Genomic DNA, 22,073 nt, shown 5'->3' on the forward strand with positions numbered 1-22,073 from the left:
CTTTTGTGACCCTGGTTAAAGAAATATGAGTGTTGACTTAAAATGTTTTACAAAGGACGGACTTTTCTACTGTGAACTAATAAAAACAGAACGCTAGTGACGAACACTAACTTAATGAAATCCAATATTGGAACCATGGAATAATCCCCAAAATTCAGACTCTTCCTGAAAGGAAAGCAAAAGCAAATTTTTCACCTGAAGTATTATAAATATTTGAAACCCAGGTATGACCCAGAGTAGATGTTAGTAGCGTAGCCAGACATTAGTTGGGTGAAAAAAAGTAACAATATATACAGTACCAGTCAAAAGTTAGGACACACCTACTCATTCAAGGGTTTGTCTTTATTTGTACGATTTTCTGCATTAAAAAATAATAGTGAAGACATCAAAACCATGAAATAACACAAATTGAATCATATAGTAACCAAAAAGTGTTAAACAAATTAGATTATTCAAAGTAGCCACCCCTTGCCTTTGATGACAACTTTGTACACTCTTGGCATTCTCTCAACCAGCTTCATGAGGAATGCTTTTCCAATAGTCTTTGAAGGAGTTCCCACATATGCTGAGCACTTACTGTCTGCTTTTTCTTCACTCCGCAGACCAACTCATCCCAAACCATCTCAATTTGGTTGAGGTCGGTTGATTGTGGAGGCCAGGTCATCTGACGCAGCACTCCATCACTCTCCTTCTTGGTCACGTAGCCCTTACACAGTGTGTTTTGGGTCATTGTCCTGTTGAAAAACAAATGAAAAAAGCGCAAACCAGATGAGATGACGTGTCGCTGCAGAATGCTGTGGTAGCCATGCTGGTTAAGTGGGCCATGAATTCTAAATAAATCACCAACAGTGTCACCAGCAAAGAAAACCCACACCATCCCACCTCCTCCATGCTTCACGGTGGGAACCACACATGCGGAGATCATCCGTTCACCTCCTCTGCGTCTCCCAAAGACACAGCGGTTGGAACCAAAAATCTCTAATTTGGACTCATCAGATCAAAGGACAGATTTCCACCGGTCTTATGTCCATTGCTCGTATTTCTTGGCCCAAGCAAGTCTCTTCTTATTATTGGTGTCCTTTAGTAGTGGTTTCTTTGCAGCAATCTGACCATGGCCTGATTCACGCAGTCTCCTCTGAACAATTGATGTTGAGATGTGTCTGTTACTTGAACTCTTTGAAGCATGTATTTGGGCTGCAATCTGAGGTGCAGTTAACTCTAATGAACTTATCCTCTGCAGCAGAAGTAACTCTGGGTCTTCCTTTCCTGTGGCGGTCTTCATGAGAGCCAGTTTCATCATAGCGCTTGATGGTTTTTCCAAGTTCTTGAAATGTTCAGTATTAACTGACCTTCATGTCTTAAAGTAATGTATGTTTCTCTTTGCTTATTTGAGCTCTTATTGCCACAATATGGACTTGGTCTTTTACCAAATAAGGTTATCTTCTGTATACCACCCCTACTTTGTCACAACACAACTGATTGGCTCAAACGCACTAAGCTGTCATCAAGGCAAAGGGTGGCTACTTTGAAGAATCTAAAATCTAAAATATATTTGGATTGTTTAACACTTTTTTTGGTTACTAGATGATTCCATATGTGTTATTTCGAGAAAAACACTGGAATGAATAGGTGTGTCCAAACTTTTGACTGGTACTGTATTTTTTAGGAGAGGAAACAGCTAATCTCATGCTATTCTACACATTTTGCCATGAGACTGAGAGAAAATGATGCTATTTTATAGCCAATCTCATGCTATTCTACACATTTTGCCATGAGACTGAGAGAAAATGATGCTATTTTATAGCCAATCTCATGCTATTCTACACATTTTGCCATGAGACTGAGAGAAAATGATGCTGTTTTATAGTCAATCTTATGCTATTCTACACATTTTGCCATGAGGCAGAGCAAACATATTGCATTTTTAAGCTAATTAAAGTTCAAATATACTGTAAGTGTGTTTACTGTGATAAAGGCACTGGATTCTGAGCTGTCTTGTTTGCTAAATGAACAAATTAAGTAGGCAGTGGCATGGTGCATATAGCCATAGAAGCACAGTGACATGGTGCATATAGCCATAGAAGCACAGTGACATGGTGCATATAGCCATAGAAGCACAGTGACATGGTGCATATAGCCATAGAAGCACAGTGACATGGTGCATATAGCCATAGAAGCACAGTGGCATGGTGCATACATATCTGAGCAGCTAACCGATCGCTGCAGCTGTACATAGTCTATTGGTAAATAGCCCACCCTTTTCACCTACCTCATCCCCATACTGTTTTTATTTATTTACTTTTCTGCTCTTCTGCACACCAATATCTCTACCTGTACATGACCATCTGATCTTTTATCACTACAGTGTTAATCTGCAAAATTGTAATTATTTGCCTACCTCCTCATGCCTTTTGCACACATTGTATATAGACCCCCCCTTTGTTTTCTACTGTGTTATTGACTTGTTAATTGTTTACTCCATGTGTAACTCTTTGTTGTATGCTCACACTGCTATGCTTTATCTTGGCCAGGTCGCAGTTGCAAATGAGAACTTGTTCTCAACTAGCCTACCTGGTTAAATAAAGGTGAAATAAAAATAAAAAAAATAGCCATAGAAGCACAGTGACATGGTGCATATAGCCATAGAAGCACAGTTACATGGTGCATATAGCCATAGAAGCACAGTGACATGGTGCATATAGCCATAGAAGCACAGTGACATGGTGCATATAGCCATAGAAGCACAGTGACATGGTGCATATAGCCATAGAAGCACAGTGGCATGGTGCATATAGCCATAGAAGCACAGTGACATGGTGCATATAGCCATAGAAGCACAGTGACATGGTGCATATAGCCATAGAAGCACAGTGACATGGTGCATATAGCCATAGAAGCACAGTGACATGGTGCATATAGCCATAGAAGCACAGTGACATGGTGCATATAGCCATAGAAGCACAGTGACATGGTGCATATAGCCATAGAAGCACAGTGACATGGTGCATATAGCCATAGAAGCACAGTGACATGGTGCATATAGCCATAGAAGCACAGTGACGAATAGCAGCAGTGTAAAAACAAAGGGGGAGGGTGTCAATGTAAATAGTCCCGGTGGCTATTTAATTAATTGTTCAGCAGTCTTGTAGCTTGGGGGTAGAAGCTGTTAAGGAGCCTTTTGGACCTAGACTTTGCCCTCAGGTACCGCTTGCCGTGCTGTAACAGAGGGAACAATCTATGACTAGGGTGACTAGAGTCTTTGACATTTTTTGGGGCCTTCACTGACGCCTAGTATATTCAGTTGAAGTCGAAAGTTTACATACACTTAGGTTGGAGTCATTAAAACTCATTTTTCAACCACTCCAAAAATATCTTGTTAACAAACTATTGTTTTGGCAAGTTGGTTAGGACATCTACTTTGTGCATGACACAAGTAATTTCTCCAACAATTGTTTACAGACATGTTATTTTATTACGCATTCTGTCTCCTAGAGATGAACGCACTTTGGTGCGAAAAGCTCAAATCAATCCCAGAACAACAGCAAAGGACCATGTGAAGATACTAGAGGAAACAGTTACAAACGTATCTATATCCACAGTAAAATGAGTCCTATATCGACATAACCTGATAGGCCGCTCAGCAAGGAAGAAGCCACTGCTTCAAAACCGCCATAAAAATGCCAGACTACAGTTTGCAACGGCACATGGGGACAAAGATTGTACTTTTTGGAGAAATGTTCTCTGGTCTGATGAAAGAAAAATAGAACTGTTAATGACCATCATTATGTTTGGAGGAAAAAGGGGGAGGCTTGCAAGCCGAAGAACACCATCCCAACCGTGAAGCACGGGGGTGGCAGCATCATGTTGTGGGGGTGCTTTGCTGCAGCAGGGACTGGTGCAATTCACAAAATAGATGGCATCATGATCTCATCATCTCAAGACATCAGTCAGGAAGTTAAAACTTGCTCACAAATGGGTCTTCCAAATGGACTATGACTCCAAACATACATCCAAAGTTGTTGCAAAATGGCTGAAGGACAACAAAGTCAAGGTATTGGAGTGGCCATCACAAAGCCCTGACCTCAATCCTATAGAAAATATGTAGGCAGACCTGAAAAAGCATATGCGAGCCTACAAACCTGACTCTGTTACACCAGCTCTGTCAGTAGGAATGGGCCAAAATTCACCCAACTTATTGTGGGAAGCTTGTGGAAGGCTACCCGAAACGTTTGACCCAAGTTAAACAATGTAAAGGCAATGCTACCAAATACTAATTTAGTGTATGTAAACTTCTGACCCACTGGGAATGTGATGAAAGAAATAAAAGCTGAAATAAATCATTCTCTCTACTATTATTCTGACATTTCACATTCTTAAAATAAAGTGGTGATCCTAACTGACCTAAAACAGGGAAAATTTTACTTGAATTAGAATGTCAGGAATTGTGAAAAACTAAGTTTAAATGTATTTGGCTAAGGTGTATGTAAACTTCCGACTTCAACTGTAGGTCCTGGATTGCAAGAAGCTTGGCCCCACTGATGTACTGGGCCGTACACACTACCCTCTGTAGTGACTAAAGGTCGGATGCCGAGCAGTTGCCATACCAGGCGCTGATGCAACCGGTCAGGATTGTTGGTTCATATTTTTCAGAGTAAATAACCCACGGACACTAGAGAGGTTAATAACCCACGGACACTAGAGAGGTTAATAACACACGGACACCCAAAGGTTCTGTACAGCTGTAATCAGACCGCAAAACATTTTTCTCCATCACAGTTATATACATCCTACTTAAGACACTCCCTCTCTCCATCCTTAGTTTATGCCCAACAGGAACAAGGTAACCAGATACTAAACCCTGATTACTCCCTTAAGGGGAACTGACCTCACCCCTCACCTCCTGACCTCAAACCCTCCTTCAACAAATCCACACATATCCATCTGTCTTCCCTATATCAACACGTCGCTCTCCTCTCCTCCATCAAACACATTCCAAAGCCTTCTGGCTTTCTACAGACTCTTTCTACTCAAGGCTTCTTCTCTATCATGTATTTAATATCTCAATGTTCAAAGTTTAGCCGATTCCAACAGGATGCTCCTGATGGTGCAACTTTTGGGGATCTTTGGACCCATGACAAGGTCTGTAATACCAACTTGTTTCAAGCAGACCCCCATAGTCCCTGTGCCCAAGTACACCAAGGTAACCTGCCTAAATTACTTTCACCCCTTAGAACTCACATCTATAGCCATGAAAGGTTTTGAAAGGCATGGCTCACATGAACACCATCATCCCAGACACCCTGGACCCATTCCAATTCACATACCGCCGCAACAGATCAAAATCAAGATGATGCAACCTCTATTGCACTCCATACTACCCTCACCCACCTGGACAAAAGGAATACCCATGTAAGAATGCTGTTCATTGACTACAGCGCAGCATTCAACACCATAGTCTCCTCCAAACTCATCATCAAACTCAGGACACTGGGACTGAACACCTCCCTTTGCAACTGGATCCTGGACTTCCTGACGGGCCTCCCCCAAGCGGTGAGGGTAGACAACAACACATCCGCCACACTGAGCATCAACACGGGGGCCCCTCAGGGGTGTGTGCTTAGCCCCTCCAGTAATCCCTGTTCACCCACGACTCCAACACCATCATACATTTTCCCCCCTTATTTTACCAGGTAAGTTGATTGAGGACACATTCTCATTTTCAGCAACAACCAAGGGAATAGTTACAGGGGAGCACATGACTCCAACACCATCATCAAATTTGCTGACGACACAACAGTACTGGTACTCCCTGTATATAGCCATGTTATTTGTATATTTCTAAAACTATGCATTGTTGGAAAAGGAGCCGAAAGTAAGCGTTTCACTGTTAGTCTACACCTTTTGTTTACGAAGCATGTGACAAATGACATTTTATTGATTTGACTGACAAGTAGAGAGCATACATTTTTTCAAACAGATTTTCCAGTTTGATTCGACTTGGGCTTGGCTTCCCTGTGGGTGGCCCACCTGTGCCTACATGGCTGGTAGATGTACTCACAGGTAAGTAGAACTTATTTCCATCCGTGAGGTGGGTGTGGCTGTGGGAGCTGAGAATGCTGTCATTGGTCAGGTTCATGGTAGGGTGTGTGGTCAAAACCTCATCTTCCAGGAAGAACTGGAAAGAGGTTTTTGAAGAGAGAAAGAAGAGAAGTTAGATTTTAGCCCTACTAGGCTGTATTCCAGTGTGATCTACCAGTGGAATGACATTCATTATATTGCAAGTACCATTTTGGTACTATAACGGAAGACTCGCCTGCCAGTTTTGCCTGGCACATCCTCTACACTCACGCGCACACACACACACACACACACCATGTTGAACACAGCCATGACCAGTATAAGAGCGGTGGTTGTCATGGTGAGGACCAATCGGAGCCAGGGTTTGTTGGCGATGATGATGCGTGAGGAAGTAGGGAGCCAGGGGAGAGAGCACCACGATCCTTTACCTCCCTGCTGAGAGAGACAGAGAGAGAGAGGGAGGAAGGAAGGAAGGAAGGAAGGAAGGAAGGAAGGAAGGAAGGAAGGAAGGAAGGAAGGAAGGAAGGAAGGAAGGAAGGAAGGAAGGAAGGAAGGAAGGAAGGAAGGAAGGAAGGAAGGAAGGAAGGAAGGAAGGAAGGAAGGAAGGAAGGAAGGAAGGAAGGAAGGAAGGAAGGAAGGAAGGAAGGGAGAGAGAGAGAGGGGACAGTGAGACAAGCAGGGGGACAGATAAAATGACAATGGGACAGGGAAAAGAGATCAGAATAGTGAGTAAAATCTTAAGTAGAGAGAAAGAGAAAGAGACCAGAGAGAGAGAGACCAGAGACAGAGAAAGAGAGAGAGACCAGAGACAGAGTTACCAGAGAAAGAGAGACCAGAGAAAGAGAGACCATAGCTATCGTTTTACGGGCTCCTGACCAACTCTGTAATTTTATGGGGCTTTTTTGTTGGCTGATCTTAACTGTACATAATGTTTCTGCCATCATTTCCTATGACCGAAAAGAGCTTCTGGACATCAGAACAGTGACCACTAATCTCGATTTGGATGAAGATTTCTACTTTACAATTACATAAATCCTATCAACGGGACGTGAAGAACTGTAATATCCTATGTTTCTCTGAGTTGTGGCTGAATAAGGACATGGATAATATGCATCGGCACGACAGGACGGCAGCGTCGGGTAAGCTCAAGGTGGGAGGTTCTTCTCGCCGGAGTTAGAATAGCTTATGATAAGCTGTAAACCATACAATTGACCAAAATAGTTTTCATCTATATTTTTCGTAGCTCTCTATTTACCACCACAAACTGGTGCTGTCAATAAGACCACACTCAATGAGCTGTATAGGGAATAAGCAAACAAGAAAAGACTTATCCAGAGGCAGCGCTCCTAGTGGTCGGTGATATTAATGCAGGAAAACAGAAATCTGTTTTACCTCATTTCTACCAGCATGTCACCAGTGCAACTAAAGGCAAAAAACTCTAGATCATCTTTATTCCACATACAAAGCTCTCCCTGGCCCTCCATTTGGCAAATATGACCATAAAATGCTCTACATGGTCAATCCGATGTCTGCAGTGGCCACACAGCCTTTACTACAATATGACTTCTGCAAAAGTCAGGGCATTCATACTTCTTGTGCTTCGCGTAGCAGAGCCTACCTGGTGTGAAGGAAGTTGTCAAGGAAGTGAGGTCCAACACCACCAACCAACACCACCAACCGTCAACCAAACATGTCAATGCAGAGCTATACGGCGCTGCGTCACACCCTCAATACGGAGCCTCTGACCACATTTTTGGATCGAGCATAAATTGCCTTTAACTCTATCCTCATGATTCTTGCTGACAAGCAAAAACTCAAACAGCACCAGTGACGCGCTGAATACGGAGATGGTACGATGAAGTGGATGCTGAGCTACAGGACTGTTTTGCTAGCACAGACTGGAATGTGTTCCGGGATTCGTCCGATGACATTGAGAAGTTTACCACATCAGTCACCAGCTTCATTAATAAGTGCATTGATGATGTCGTCCTCATAGTGACGGTATGTACATATCCGAACCAGAAGCCATGGATTACAGGCAACATCTTGGCCTGAGCTAAAGGCTAGAGCTGCCCCTTTCAAGGACACTTATCTGGATGCTTCTAAGAAATCCCGCTACCCTCCAATGAAACTACTACTACTATGCCGGCTCTGAGAATGTGGCAGGGCTTACAAACTATCATTGAAGCTGATTACGTTCTCTGTAGCCCGTTGTACGACCTGTAGCCCTTTCCTGCAGTCAATTACCAAAAGTTCCCTCTTTGGCCTCATGGGTGGAATGTTCATATTTTTTAAATGATGAAAATCCCGTGTTTCTATGTCAAACACTTTTGTTATATTTCAGTCTTATGTGATGAATATAAAGTGTAATATCACTCTGTGTGACCCTGATTTAGCCTATGTAGTAAAGGGTTAAACAGGTTAACATTCACAAGACCACAGGGCCAGACAAATTACAGCTGGCAAGTATTTTCACTGACATTTTCAACCTCTCCCTGGCCAAGTCTGTAGTACCTACATGCTCAAGCAGACCACCATAGTCCCTGTGCCCAAAAACGCTACAATAACCTGTATAAATGACTATCGCCTCATAGCACTCACATCTGTAGCCAAGAAGTGCTTGAAATGCTGGTCATGGCTCACATCAACACCATCATCTCAGACACCCTGGATCCACTCCAATTTGAATACCGCCCCAACATATCCACAGATGACGCAATCTCTATTGCACTCCACACTGCCCTCTCCTACCTGGACAAGAGGAACACCTATGTGAGAATGCTGTTCATTGACTACAGCTCAGCGTTAAACACCATAGTGCCCTCCAAGCTCATCACAAAGCTAAGGACCCTGTAACTGAACACTTCCCTCTGCAACTGGATCCTGGACTTCCTGACTGCCCCCCCCCCCCAGGTGGTAAGGGTAGGCAACAGCACACCTGCCATGCTGACCCTCAACCCAGGGATCCCTCGGGGGTGAGTGCTTAGTACCCTCCTGTACTCCCTATTCACCCACGACTCCAACACCATCATACATTTTTACCCCCTTATTTTACCAGGTAAGTTGACTGAGGACACATTCTCATTTTCAGCAACAACCTGGGGAATAGTTACAGGGGAGCGGGAGGGGATGAATGAGCCAATTGGAAGCTGGGGAAGACTAGGTTGCCATGATGGTATGAGGGCCAGATTGGGAATGTAGCCAGGACACCACGGTTAACACCCCTACTCTTACGATAAGTGCCATGGTATCTTTAGTGTCCACAAAGAGTCAGGACACCTGTTTAACGTCCCATCCGAAAGACAGCACCTTACGCAGGGCAATGTCCCAATCACTGGCCTGGGACATTTATTTATTTTTGAAGAGAGGAAGAAGGTCCTCCTACTGGCCGTCCAACACCACTTCCAGCAGCATCTGGTATCCCATCCAGGGACCGACAAGGACCAACCCAGCTTAGCTTCAGAGGAAAGCCAGGATTGGGATGCAGGGTGATATGCTGCTGATGACAGAAAGGTGGTAGGCCTGATCACCAATGACGACGAGACAGCCTATAGGGAGGAGGTCAGAGAGACCTGGCAGTGTGGTGCCAGGACAACGTCAGCAAGACAAAGGAGCTGATCGTGGACTACAGGAAACGGAGGGCTGAGCACGCCCCCCTTCACATCAACGGGGCTGTAGTGGAGCGGGTCGAAAGCTTCAAGTTCATCTGTGTCCACATCTCTAAGGATCTATCATGGTCCAAACACATCAACACAGTCGTGAAGAGTCAACTCTTTTCTCTGTATATATCAATGATGTCACTCTTGCTGCAGGTGATTCCCTGATCCACCTCTACGCAGACGACACCTTTCTGTATACATCTGGCCCCTTCTTTGGAGACTGTGTTAACATACTTTCAGAAGAGCTTCAATGCCATACAACACTCCTTCCCTTGCCTCCAACTGCTCTTAAATGCTAGAAAAACTAAATGCATGCTCTCCAACCGATCGCTGCCTGCACTCGCCCGCCTGACTAGCATCACTACTCTGGATGGTTCTGACTTAGAATATGTGGACAACTATAAATACCTAGGTGTCTGGCTAGACTGTAAACTCTCCTTCCAGACACATAGAATCGGCTTCCTATTCGCAACAAAGCATCCTTCACTCATGCTGCCAAACATACCCTCGTAAAACTGACTATCCTACCGATCCTTGACTTCGGCAATGTCAATTACAAAATAGCCTTCAACACTCTACTCAGCAAATTGGATGCAGTCTATCACAGTGCCATTCGTTTTGTCACCAAAGTCCCATATACTACCCACCACTGTGACCTGTTGGCTGGTCCTCGCTACATATTCGTCACCAAACCCACTGGCTCCAGATCATCTATAAGTCTTTGCTAGGTAAAGCCCCGCCTTATCTCAGCTCACTGGTCACCATAGCAGCACCCACCTGTAGCACGTGATCCAGCAGGTATATTTCACTGGTCATCCCCAAAGCCAACACCTCTTTTGGCCGCCTTTCCTTAAAGTTCTCTGCTGCCAATGACGGGAACGAATTGCAAAAATCACTGAAGTTGGAGACTTATATCTCCCTCACTAACTTAAAGCATCAGCTGTCAGAGCAGTTTACCGATCACTGCAGCTGTACACAGCCCATCTGTAAATAGCCCATCCTACCAACTACCTACCTCATCCCATATTTGTTGTGTTTTTCTGCTCTTTTGCACACCAATATTTCTACTTGCACATCCTCATCTGCACATCTATCACTCCAGTGTTCATTGCTAAATTGTAATTACTTTTCCACTATGGCCTATTTATTGCCTTACCTCCTTACCTCATTTACACACACTGTATACAGATTTTTCTATTGTGTTATTGACTGTATGTTTGTTTATCCCATGTGTAACTCTGTGTTGCTGTTTTTGTCCCACTGCTTTGCTTTATCTTGGCCAGGTCACAGTTGTAAATGAGAACTTGTTCTCAACTGGCCTACCTGGTTAAATAAAGGTGTTCTCAACTGGCCTACCTAGTTAAATAAAGGTGTTCTCAACTGGCCTACCTAGTTAAATAAAGGTGTTCTCAACTGGCCTACCTGGTTAAATAAAGGTGAAATCAGAACATTTAAAAAGAGGGCACGACAACGCCTCTTCCCACTCAGGAGGCTGAAAAGATTTGTCATGGGCCCTCAGATCCTCCAAAAGCTCTATAGCTGCACCATTGAGAGCATCTTGACTGGCTGCATCACCACTTGGTATGGAAACTGCTTGGCATCCGACCGCAAGGCGATACAGAAGGTAGTGTGTACGGCCCAGTACATCATTGGGTCAAGCTTCATGCCATCCAGGACTTCTATACAAGGCGGTGTCAGAGGAAGGCCCTAAAAATTGCCAAAGTCTCCAGCCACCTAAGTTATAGACTGTTCTCTCTGCTAACGCAGGGCAAGTGGTACTGTCTTGAACCAACAGGACCCTGAACAGCTTCTACCCCAAAGCCATAAGACTGGTGAATAATTAACTCTGTGACTATCTGCATTGACCCTTTTTGCACTAACTTTGACTCATCACATACTGCTGTGTAGTATCTGTCACTTTATTCCTAGTTATATGTCTACCTCAGTTACGTCATACTCCTGCACATGGACTCGGTACTGGTAACCCATGTTATTTCTCTCTGCATTGTTGGGAAGAGAGTGTAAGTAAGCGTGTCACTGTTAATCATAAGAATTTGCAATTCAAATATTGAAAACAGTTTGGTTTGTTTGCAGTCTTGAGCACTATACTATCCCATGTCCTCCCATCTGTCTTTTGTTCTGTCTTTCTGTCTATAATGTGTTTACTACCAATCACAGGATTTGGGTTGGCTCAGATAGAGTATACAGAGACACTCTGAGACATCACAAATGGTTTTAGGACAAATCTCAAGGCAGAACACCATGCAGGGACCAAGGCCAGACAGACTGTTGTTGTATAATAATGTGTTTCACCAAATAATGAGTCCCAGACTACAGTCTTTCAGGCTTCATCTCTCCTCCACTGTCTGGTCTCAGGTTAAAGCCTTCAGAGAGGATGAGAAAAATGTTTATGGGTTCTTTGTTATTTGTTTACTTTCTAGTCTTTCTTATCTTCATCTCATCTCACCCTGCTGCTGTAAGGACACAGCTAATGCAGGAGTGTGTGTGTCTTGTCGTTTAAAACCCCATGTTCCAGGCTGAATACAGCCTGTCTTTGAAGCAAACACGCATGCACGCACACTCACACACACACGCACGCACGCACGCATGCACGCACACTCACACACACGCACACGTGCACACACACACACACACACACACACACACACACACACACACACACACACACACACACACACACACACACACACACACACACACACACACACACACACACACACACACACACACACACACACACACACACACACACACACACACACACACACACACACACACACACACACTCTGTTCTCCAGTGCTGGTGTGACAGACAAAGCTGTTGCAATCTGAGAATCCATATGCTGATAAATTAATGATACGGTGTGACTGCAATACCATGCAGCTTTAATCAAATATACACTGTAAGCCTTCTCCATAGTTTGTCTCTCTCTCTCCCTTCTCTATCTTCCTGTCTCTTTCTCTCTGGGTGCGAGGAGGTTACTATGGTGTTTTTAGTCAAATGAAGATGGCTCATTAAATGAAGACAGAAAGTCTAAAGTGACTCTCGTTCTATTCCTCTCTATTCTTCCCTCGCTCTTCCCCAGCTCGTTCTTCCTCTCTCTCTCCTCCTCTTCATCCATCTCTCTTCTCTCCCCCCTCCCACTTCTCTCTCTCTCTCAGTGTGTTCCACACTTGCATACAATAGACAGGATTTTCGGTTTCAACAGTAAACTCAAGGTCATCACTGACAACCTCGTTCATTCAGCCTGACCCATTGAGAAAGAGAGAGAGAGAGAGAGAGAGAGAGAGAGAGAGAGAGAGAGAGAGAGAGAGAGAGAGAGATATAGAGAGAGCGAGAGAGAGAGTGCAAGAGAGATAGAGATTCACCATGGTGAATCACTAAAACAATACAAAAATACACTATGGAAAAAGAAAGAACAGCACATCAGAAATCAGCTCAATGTAATTGAAGAATCCATAGACTAACCACTTCTGGGAAAATTGGAAAACTCTAAACAAACAACAACACAAATAATTATCTATCCAAAATTCAGATGTATAGGTTAAAACCACTTCTCCAATCCTTTTGGCTCTATAACAAAAAACAAACAGCAAAAACATATACATGATCAAATACAAATCTTAGAATCAACTATTAAAAACTAACAGAACCCATTGGATTCTCCAATTACATTGAATGAACTACAGGACAAAATACAAACCCTCCAACCCAAAAAGGCCTGTGGTGTTGATGGTATCCTCAATGAAATGATAAAATATACAGACAATTGGCTATACTAAAACGCTTTAACATCATCCTTAGCTCTTGCAACTTCCCCAATATTTGGAAACAAGGACTGATCACCCCAATCGACAACAGTGAGGACCAATTTGACCCCAATAACTAATATGCGTCAACAGCAACCTTGGGAAAATCCTCTGCATTATCATTAACAGCAGACTCGTACATTTCCTCAGTGAAAACAATGTACTGAGCAAATGTCAAATTGGCTTTTTAACAAATTATCATACGACAGACCACGTATTCACCCTGCACACCCTAATTGACAAACAAACAAACCAAAACAAAGGCAAAGTCTTCTCATGCTTTGTTGATTTCAGAGAGAGAGAGAGAGAGAGAGAGAGAGAGAACAAAGAGAGACAGTGAAGAGAGAGCAAGAGAAAGAGAGAGATAAACAGAAAGAGAGAGAGACAGGGAGAGAGAGTACAAGAGAGACAGGGAGAGAGAGCGAGAGAGAGAGAGAGAGAGAGAAGAGGTATGAAGAGAAAGGAGTAGATGATGTGGGTACTCTGATAAATTGTGTGTGTGTGTGTGTGTGTGTATGTGTTTGCATGCGTGTGTGTGTGTAACTTACCAAGATGTGGCTAGAGAAACATATGACCAAGATCAGAGCTAAAAGGAGGAAAGCCATGCCGAAGGAGATCCCCAACACTGCTGTTCTGTAACACACACACACACACACACACACACACACACACACACACACACACACACACACACACACACACACACACACACACACACACACACACACACACACACACACACACACACACACACACACACAATGTGTTAACTACCTCCAGATGGGTACTATAGAGAGCAGTAAAACGATAATGTATTTGAATTGGAACCAGTGAACTGCGACCCACTTCCACTAAGTACGACATACTTCCCCCTATTATGCAGTAGGGCAGGCCTATATTTCCTGAATACAGTTTATATTTTCTAACAGAAGTTATCCAAGTAGACGGCTGATTTAGGCGTGTCATAAAATGATGATGTAATGTCTAAATGGAAGAGACATTAGTCTGAATGAGAAAATCAATGATGCTTTCAGATGCTAGAGTATCTCTGTCTATGGCTCTACCCCTCCTGGCTCCTGTAAACACACACAATTAACTAAATGATGACGCAGTGCATTGGACCTTTTTTCCTTTCATAACGAGAATTCATCATCATCATTATCTTTGTCATCATCAAAGAGATTTTCATCATCATCATCGACATCTCAGACTCAGACCTTTTGATTAACATTCTAACAATCAGACGTTATTCATATCTTTTCATCTGTGTTTTCTTTCTTTTTTGTTCTTTATTCTCTTTCTTTCTTTTCTTTCTTTCTTTCTTCTCTTAATTGCTGTATCTTAAGGCGTATCATTTGCAGCTGCAGTTGGGGACCTTATTGATGTGAGACTCAATCGATCAAAGATGTATTTCGTCTCTTGACACTGTAATTGCAAAGTTCTGGGTTTTTATAGAGAAAAGAACACTGACTTTAATGGCTTTTAGCACATCTACTATTCCCACTATGAGGGCTACTATGAGACCATACTTTTCAGATTGTATGCTAAGTAGCATTGAACTGGTGGGTACCATGAAGAGTACTATGAAAGGCACTGTGAAGAGTACAGATGCACAGGACAAGTACTGCATCCATACTATGTAGTGTACTATGTAGTCAACTATGAAGTGTACTATGTAGGGTCCAGACTTACTTGGGCAGGACCAGTATCTGCACTATGAAGATGCAGCAGAAGATGAGACAGGCACAGGTGACATAGTATTTAAAGGCTGGCAGAGTGGTGGCTCGATACTGGGGACATCAACACACACATGGTCAACAGCTGGTGGTCAAAATGAACAATTCTTTACTGTAACTTCCCATTCTAACGATCTAACACATTCTAACGATCTAACACATTCTAACGATCTAACACATTCTAACTCTCTAACACATTCTAACTCTCTAACACATTCTAACTCTCTAACACATTCTAACTCTCTAACACATTCTAACTCTCTAACACATTCTAACTCTCTAACACATTCTAACGATCTAACACATTCTAACGATCTAACACATTCTAACGATCTAACACATTCTAACGATCTAACACATTCTAACTCTCTAACACATTCTAACTCTCTAACACATTCTAACTCTCTAACACATTCTAACGATCTAACACATTCTAACTCTCTAACACATTCTAACGATCTAACACATTCTAACTCTCTAACACATTCTAACTCTCTAACACATTCTAACTATCTAACACATTCTAACTCTCTAACACATTCTAACTCTCTAACACATTCTAACTATCTAACAGATTCTAACTCTCTAACACATTCTAACGATCTAACACATTCTAACTCTAACACATTCTAACTCTCTAACTCTCTAACACATTCTAACTCTCTAACACATTCTAACTCTCTAACACATTCTAACTATCTAACAGATTCTAACTCTCTAACACATTCTAACGATCTAACACATTCTAACTCTAACACATTCTAACTCTCTAACTCTCTAACACATTCTAACTCTCTAACACATTCTAACTCTCTAACACATTCTAACTCTCTAACACATTCTAACTCTCTAACACATTCTAACTATCTAACACATTCTAACTCTCTAACACATTCTAACTATCTAACACATTCTAACTCTCTAACACATTCTAACTATCTAACACATTCTAACTATCTAACACATTCTAACTCTCTAACACATTCTAACTCTCTAACACATTCTAACTCTCTAACTCTCTAACACATTCTAACTCTCTAACTCTCTAACACATTCTAACTCTCTAACACATTCTAACTCTCTAACACATTCTAACTCTCTAACACATTCTAACTCTCTAACACATTCTAACTCTCTAACACATTCTAACTATCTAACACATTCTAACTCTCTAACACATTCTAACTCTCTAACACATTCTAACTCTCTAACTATCTAACACATTCTAACTCTCTAACTATCTAACACATTCTAACTCTCTAACTATCTAACACATTCTACCTCTAACACATTCTAACTCTAACACATTCTAACTCTCTAACTATCTAACACATTCTAACTCTCTAACTATCTAACACATTCTAACTCTCTAACACATTCTAACTCTCTAACACATTCTAACTCTCTAACACATTCTAACTCTCTAACACATTCTAACTCTCTAACACATTCTAACTCTCTAACTCTCTAACACATTCTAACTCTCTCTCTAACACATTCTAACACATTCTAACTCTCTAACACATTCTAACTCTCTAACACATTCTAACTCTCTAACACATTCTGACTCTCTAACACATTCTAACTCTAACACATTCTAACTATCTAACTCTCTAACACATTCTAACTATCTAACTCTCTAACACATTCTAACTCTCTAACACATTCTAACTCTCTAACTCTCTAACACATTCTAACTCTCTAACACATTCTAACTCTCTAACACATTCTAACTCTCTAACACATTCTAACTCTCTAACACATTCTAACTCTCTAACACATTCTAACTCTCTAACACATTCTAACTCTCTAACACATTCTAACTCTCTAACACATTCTAACTATCTAACTCTCTAACACATTCTAACTCTCTAACACATTCTAACTCTAACACATTCTAACTCTCTAACACATTCTAACTCTCTAACACATTCTAACTCTAACACATTCTAACTATCTAACACATTCTAACTCTCTAACACATTCTAACTCTCTAACACATTCTAACTCTCTAACACATTCTAACTATCTAACACATTCTAACTCTCTAACACATTCTAACTCTCTAACACATTCTAACTATCTAACTCTCTAACACATTCTAACTCTCTAACACATTCTAACTCTCTAACACATTCTAACTCTCTAACACATTCTAACTCTCTAACACATTCTAACTCTCTAACACATTCTAACTCTCTAACACATTCTAACTTTCACAGCAATCATCTTTTTTTTTTATGGAGTCACTGCATTTTTGTCTGGGGGCAGCAGTGGGTCAATTGCATTTGACTGAACTGCAGTGCTGTGTTGTCCTACAGCACCTCCTTCTCCAGAGTCTTGTTGTGAAAGAAGAGTGAGATCCTCTGGATGTCCTCAGACTTCAGCCACTGCCTACAGAGAAGAGAACACAGAGACACTCAGACAGCGGTTCACACAGACACCAGCAATTCATCAGTGATATTAAACAAGACACCTCACAATTTCCTCCCTTCCAACCATCATTTCGATGCAATTGGGACGTTTTTCCCCCCATTACACGTCATGTTTTTAATAACTATTGTTTTGTCTGTTATTTTATGTTGCTCTTTAAGTATCTGCACTCCTGAATTGAATTGAATTGAACGTAAATCCACTTGTCACATAAAAGGTACTGAACTAAGTGCTTCATGCAAATGATGATGAATGGATTATACAACAGGCTTTTCACTAGGTCTCAAAGAGCTTTAGTTAATAAGGTGGGGAATTCACCTCATCTACCACCAATGTGAAGCACCTACCACACTTGATGATGCATAACAACAACATGGCTGTCACTGTTCTAGTAATAAAGCAGGTTTGTAGTCGTACTAACTTCTGGGAGTTGATGCCGTCGATGGTTCTGATCATCCTCTCTTCCAGTTCCTCTTCAAAGCGTCTCTTCTGAGATTTAGTCCTGAGGGGAAGAACAAGACACAGCATACTCAAGGACAAACATAGATAGCCCTACAAACAGAGGGGATGACCTGTAATGAATAGGAATCATGCACCGATCTAGGATCTTAATTTGATCACCCTGTTCCAGGAGAACTTTCCTGCAATGAAGGAAATGTAAAACATGTAGTGTATTTGAGGTTTAAAAAAGCTTCGGAAGTTTGTCATTTCCACATTGAAATTTCAGACTTGATTTTCCCTTAAGACATTTTTTTTTAGCAACTCCTAAAAGAATATCCACGTAATAATACACATTTCCTGTTGCTGCAGGATTATTTTGCTGCTGTAGCAAACTGGCTGAAACTAAGGTCCTACATCTGTAATGGAATCTATAGTGGTGTAGAAAGGAGCCATAGGTTGGTGTCTATAGATAGATCTATTCCTGGAGGAGGATGAGAGAACAACATTACTCAGATGGTTAGACAGTCTTGACACAGGAAATAGTGACATCAACCGTGTATTGTTCTACACAACCAATAACATAACAGTCATAACATTAAACCAAGGTTAGGCCTGAATGATCTTACCCATCAAACCCTTCTTTAATACATTTTGATATACGAACAATAACAACAGGCAATTTTCTGTATTCAGAACATACAGTACAGCGATGCCAACAATATGAGTACGTTGATCAATATTATATCCTGTTTGGATGTTCTTAAGACGTGAATGGTGGAAAGGAAAGATGACTGATCTGTAGGGGTAAAGTCTGTGGTCTGGTGTAAAGTAAAGATGACTGATCTGTAGGGGTAAAGTCTGGTGGTCTGGTGTAAAGTAAAGATGACTGATCTGTAGGTGGTAAAGTCTGTGGTCTGGTGTAAAGTAAAGATGACTGATCTGTAGGGGTAAAGTCTGTGGTCTGGTGTAAAGTAAAGATGACAGATATGTAGGGGTAAAGTCTGGTGGTCTGGTGTAGAGTAAAGATGACAGATCTGTAGGGGTAAAGTCTGGTGGTCTGGTGTAGAGTAAAGATGACAGATCTGTAGGGGTAAAGTCTGGTGGTCTGGTGTAAAGTAAAGATGACAGATATGTAGGGGTAAAGTCTGGTGGTCTGGTGTAGAGTAAAGATGACAGATCTGTAGGGGTAAAGTCTGGTGGTCTGGTGTAGAGTAAAGATGACAGATCTGTAGGGGTAAAGTCTCACCTCTCTCTTCTCTGGTAGTGATACTGGCCCATTGGAACATCCTGAAACACACAATCGCAGAAGGTGAGGCTGGACACGAGTGTTTATCAATGTGTTTGTGTGTGTGTGTGTGTTTACTCACAGTAGTGTTAATCTTGCCGTTGTCAGTAGTCATGCTATCTCTGTGGTGCAGGTTAGCAAAGGGTTTTGCAGCCCCCCACGACTCCAGGTATCGAGTCATTCTGACCGATGCCCTCATCTTCCCTCCGTCCAATGTAGAACGAGAACGTGTACACAGGTGGGGGCTCCGCCTCTCAGCCTGGTGAACCAATGAAAATGGAGAGCAGTATAATTTCTCCCCCCCTTTTTTATCTTCTCTAAGATCTATTTCTCAAATCAAGCAAACAGCTTCATGCAGTTTTTATGTATTATAAACAGTAGCATATACCCAATAAATCGGTAGTTTATAAACGTGAGTTTTTAGTGTATATTATATCTGTGGTTGTGTTTGGACCACCTTTGGACCACATTCTCATGTCTCACCTTGGGGTTGATGACCAGGTAGGTGATGACTTCGTGTTCCTTCAGGTAAAAGTCTCTACTTTGTCCCTCCCCTGGTTCCACCTTATAGGAGCCCTTCAGATGCTCCAATGTTACTGAGGAGATATGGACACGCCTGGGGGAGGAGAGAAGAGAGAGGGAAGAGGTGGAGAGAGGGAGGAAGGAAGAGAGAGGAAGAGGTGGAGGTTGATTAATGAACATAAGCCAAATGGTTTGTGAATGCAAATATCTCTTGGGAAATATTTCAAGAAACAGCAGATCTTACCCTGGCACGCCCCCTGCCTCCATGTGATTGGCTAGAGTGACATCATGCGACCAGACATCGTATTGCCACTTCTGGAGGCCGATGACGCCACACAGCACGTTCCCAGAATGCACCCCGACTCGCATATTGATGTCAACCCCAGTAGCATCCCGCACCTTCCTAAGGTAGAAATGTATAACCTCAAATGAACCTCTGCTTTTTCTATGGGGTGAAAAATATTCAGAGTTTGGGTGTGTGTGTCTCAGGGCAAAGGTTGTCTGAGTGAATGCGTAGTGTGTGTGTGTGTGTGTGTGTGTGTGTGTGTGTGTGTGTGTGTGTGTGTGTGTGTGTGTGTGTGTGTGTGTGTGTGTGTGTGTGTGTGTGTGTGTGTGTGTGTGTGTGTGTGTGTGTGTGTGTGTGTGTGTGTGTGTGCGTGTGTGTGTGTTTAGCCCGCTGGCGCACTGGAGAGGATTAGTTTATCATCACTATTTCACATTGTATTTGCACTACAGCTCACACACAGCTGAGACCCAGTCTGGCTGGGATAGAGGCTTGTGTGTGAGCGTGTGTGTTTGTACGTGTCTATGTGCCTGTGTATGAGTGTGTGTGTGTTTGTACATGACTACATGCCTGTGTTTGTGTGTGCATGTGCTCGTGCATGTGTGTGTGTGTGTGCGTGTGTCTGCTAGTGCATACAGTTGAAGTCGGAAGTTTACATACGCTTAGGTTGAAGTCATTAAAACTCGTTTTTCAACCACTCCACATATTTCTTGTTAACAAACTATAGTTTTGGCAAGTCGGTTAGGACATCTACCGTGTGCAAGACACAAGTAATGTTTCTAACAATTGTTTACGGTCCTATAATTTCACTTACAATTCACTGTATTACAATTCCAGTGGGTCAGAAGTTTACATACACTAAGTTGACTGTGCCTTTAAACAGCTTGGAAACTTCCAGAAAATTATGTTATGGCTTTAGAAGCTTATGATAGACTAATTGACATAATTTGAGTCAACTGGAGGTGTACCTGTGGATGTATTTCAAGGCCTAACTTCAAACTCAGTGCCTCTTTGCTTGACATCATGGGAAAATCAAAAGAAATCAGCCAAGACCTCAGAAAAATAATTGTAGACCTCCACAAATCTGGTTCATCCTTGGGAGCAATTTCCAAATGCCTGAAGGTACCACGTTCATCTGTACAAACAATAGTACGCAAGTATAAGCACCATGGGACCACGCAGCCGTCATACCGCTCAGGAAGGAGACGCGTTCTGTCTCCTAGAGATGAACGTACTTTGGTGGGAAAAGTGCGAATCAATCCCAGAACAACAGCAAAGGACCTAGTGAAGATGCTGGAGGAAACAGGTACAAAAGTATCAATATCCACAGTAAAATGAGTCCTATATAGACATAACCTGAAAGGCCACTCAGCAAGGAAGAAGCCACTGCTCCAAAACCGCCATAAAAAAAGCCAGACTACGGTTTGCAACTGCACATGTGGACAAAGATTGTACTTTTTGGAGAAATGTTCTCTGGTCTGATGAAACAAAAATAGCACTGTTTAGCTATAATGACCATCGTTATGTTTGGAGGATAAAGGGGGAGGCTTGCAAGCCGAAGAACACCATCCCAACCGTGAAGCACAGGGGTGGCAGCATCATGTTGTGGGGGTGCTTTGCTGCAGGAGGGACTGGTGCATTTCACAAAATAGATGGCATCATGAGGGACTGGAAAATTTGTTGGATATATTGAAGCAACATCTCAAGACATCAGTCAGGAAGTTAAAACTTGGTCGCAAATGGGTCTTCCAAATGGACAGTGACCCCAAGCATACTTCCAAAGTTGCTGCAAAATGGCTGAAGGA

The 22,073-nt window shown here is 42.3% G+C and overlaps 1 protein-coding gene across 3 annotated transcripts in view; it reads right to left on the reverse strand.

Moving 5' to 3' along the window:
- The window catches only part of adcy2b (adenylate cyclase 2b (brain)), an 83,046-nt gene that overhangs the window by 20,013 nt on the left and 40,960 nt on the right, over positions 1 to 22,073 (reverse strand). For 2 of the 3 annotated variants that reach the window (XM_031793343.1, XM_031793346.1), the window contains exons 8-17: positions 20,230 to 20,388; positions 19,947 to 20,079; positions 19,546 to 19,722; positions 19,425 to 19,465; positions 18,159 to 18,239; positions 17,629 to 17,698; positions 15,261 to 15,358; positions 14,117 to 14,201; positions 6,373 to 6,513; positions 6,059 to 6,175 (exon numbers count right to left, since the gene is read on the reverse strand). In XM_031793343.1, the coding sequence (XP_031649203.1) occupies positions 6,059 to 6,175; positions 6,373 to 6,513; positions 14,117 to 14,201; positions 15,261 to 15,358; positions 17,629 to 17,698; positions 18,159 to 18,239; positions 19,425 to 19,465; positions 19,546 to 19,722; positions 19,947 to 20,079; positions 20,230 to 20,388 (1,102 nt within the window). The remainder of the gene's footprint in view (positions 1 to 6,058; positions 6,176 to 6,372; positions 6,514 to 14,116; positions 14,202 to 15,260; positions 15,359 to 17,628; positions 17,699 to 18,158; positions 18,240 to 19,424; positions 19,466 to 19,545; positions 19,723 to 19,946; positions 20,080 to 20,229; positions 20,389 to 22,073) is intronic. The other variant, XM_031793345.1, reaches the window with a different exon arrangement.

This window comes from Oncorhynchus kisutch, linkage group LG17, assembly GCF_002021735.2.
Source record: "Oncorhynchus kisutch isolate 150728-3 linkage group LG17, Okis_V2, whole genome shotgun sequence".
Lineage (NCBI taxonomy): Eukaryota > Metazoa > Chordata > Actinopteri > Salmoniformes > Salmonidae > Oncorhynchus > Oncorhynchus kisutch.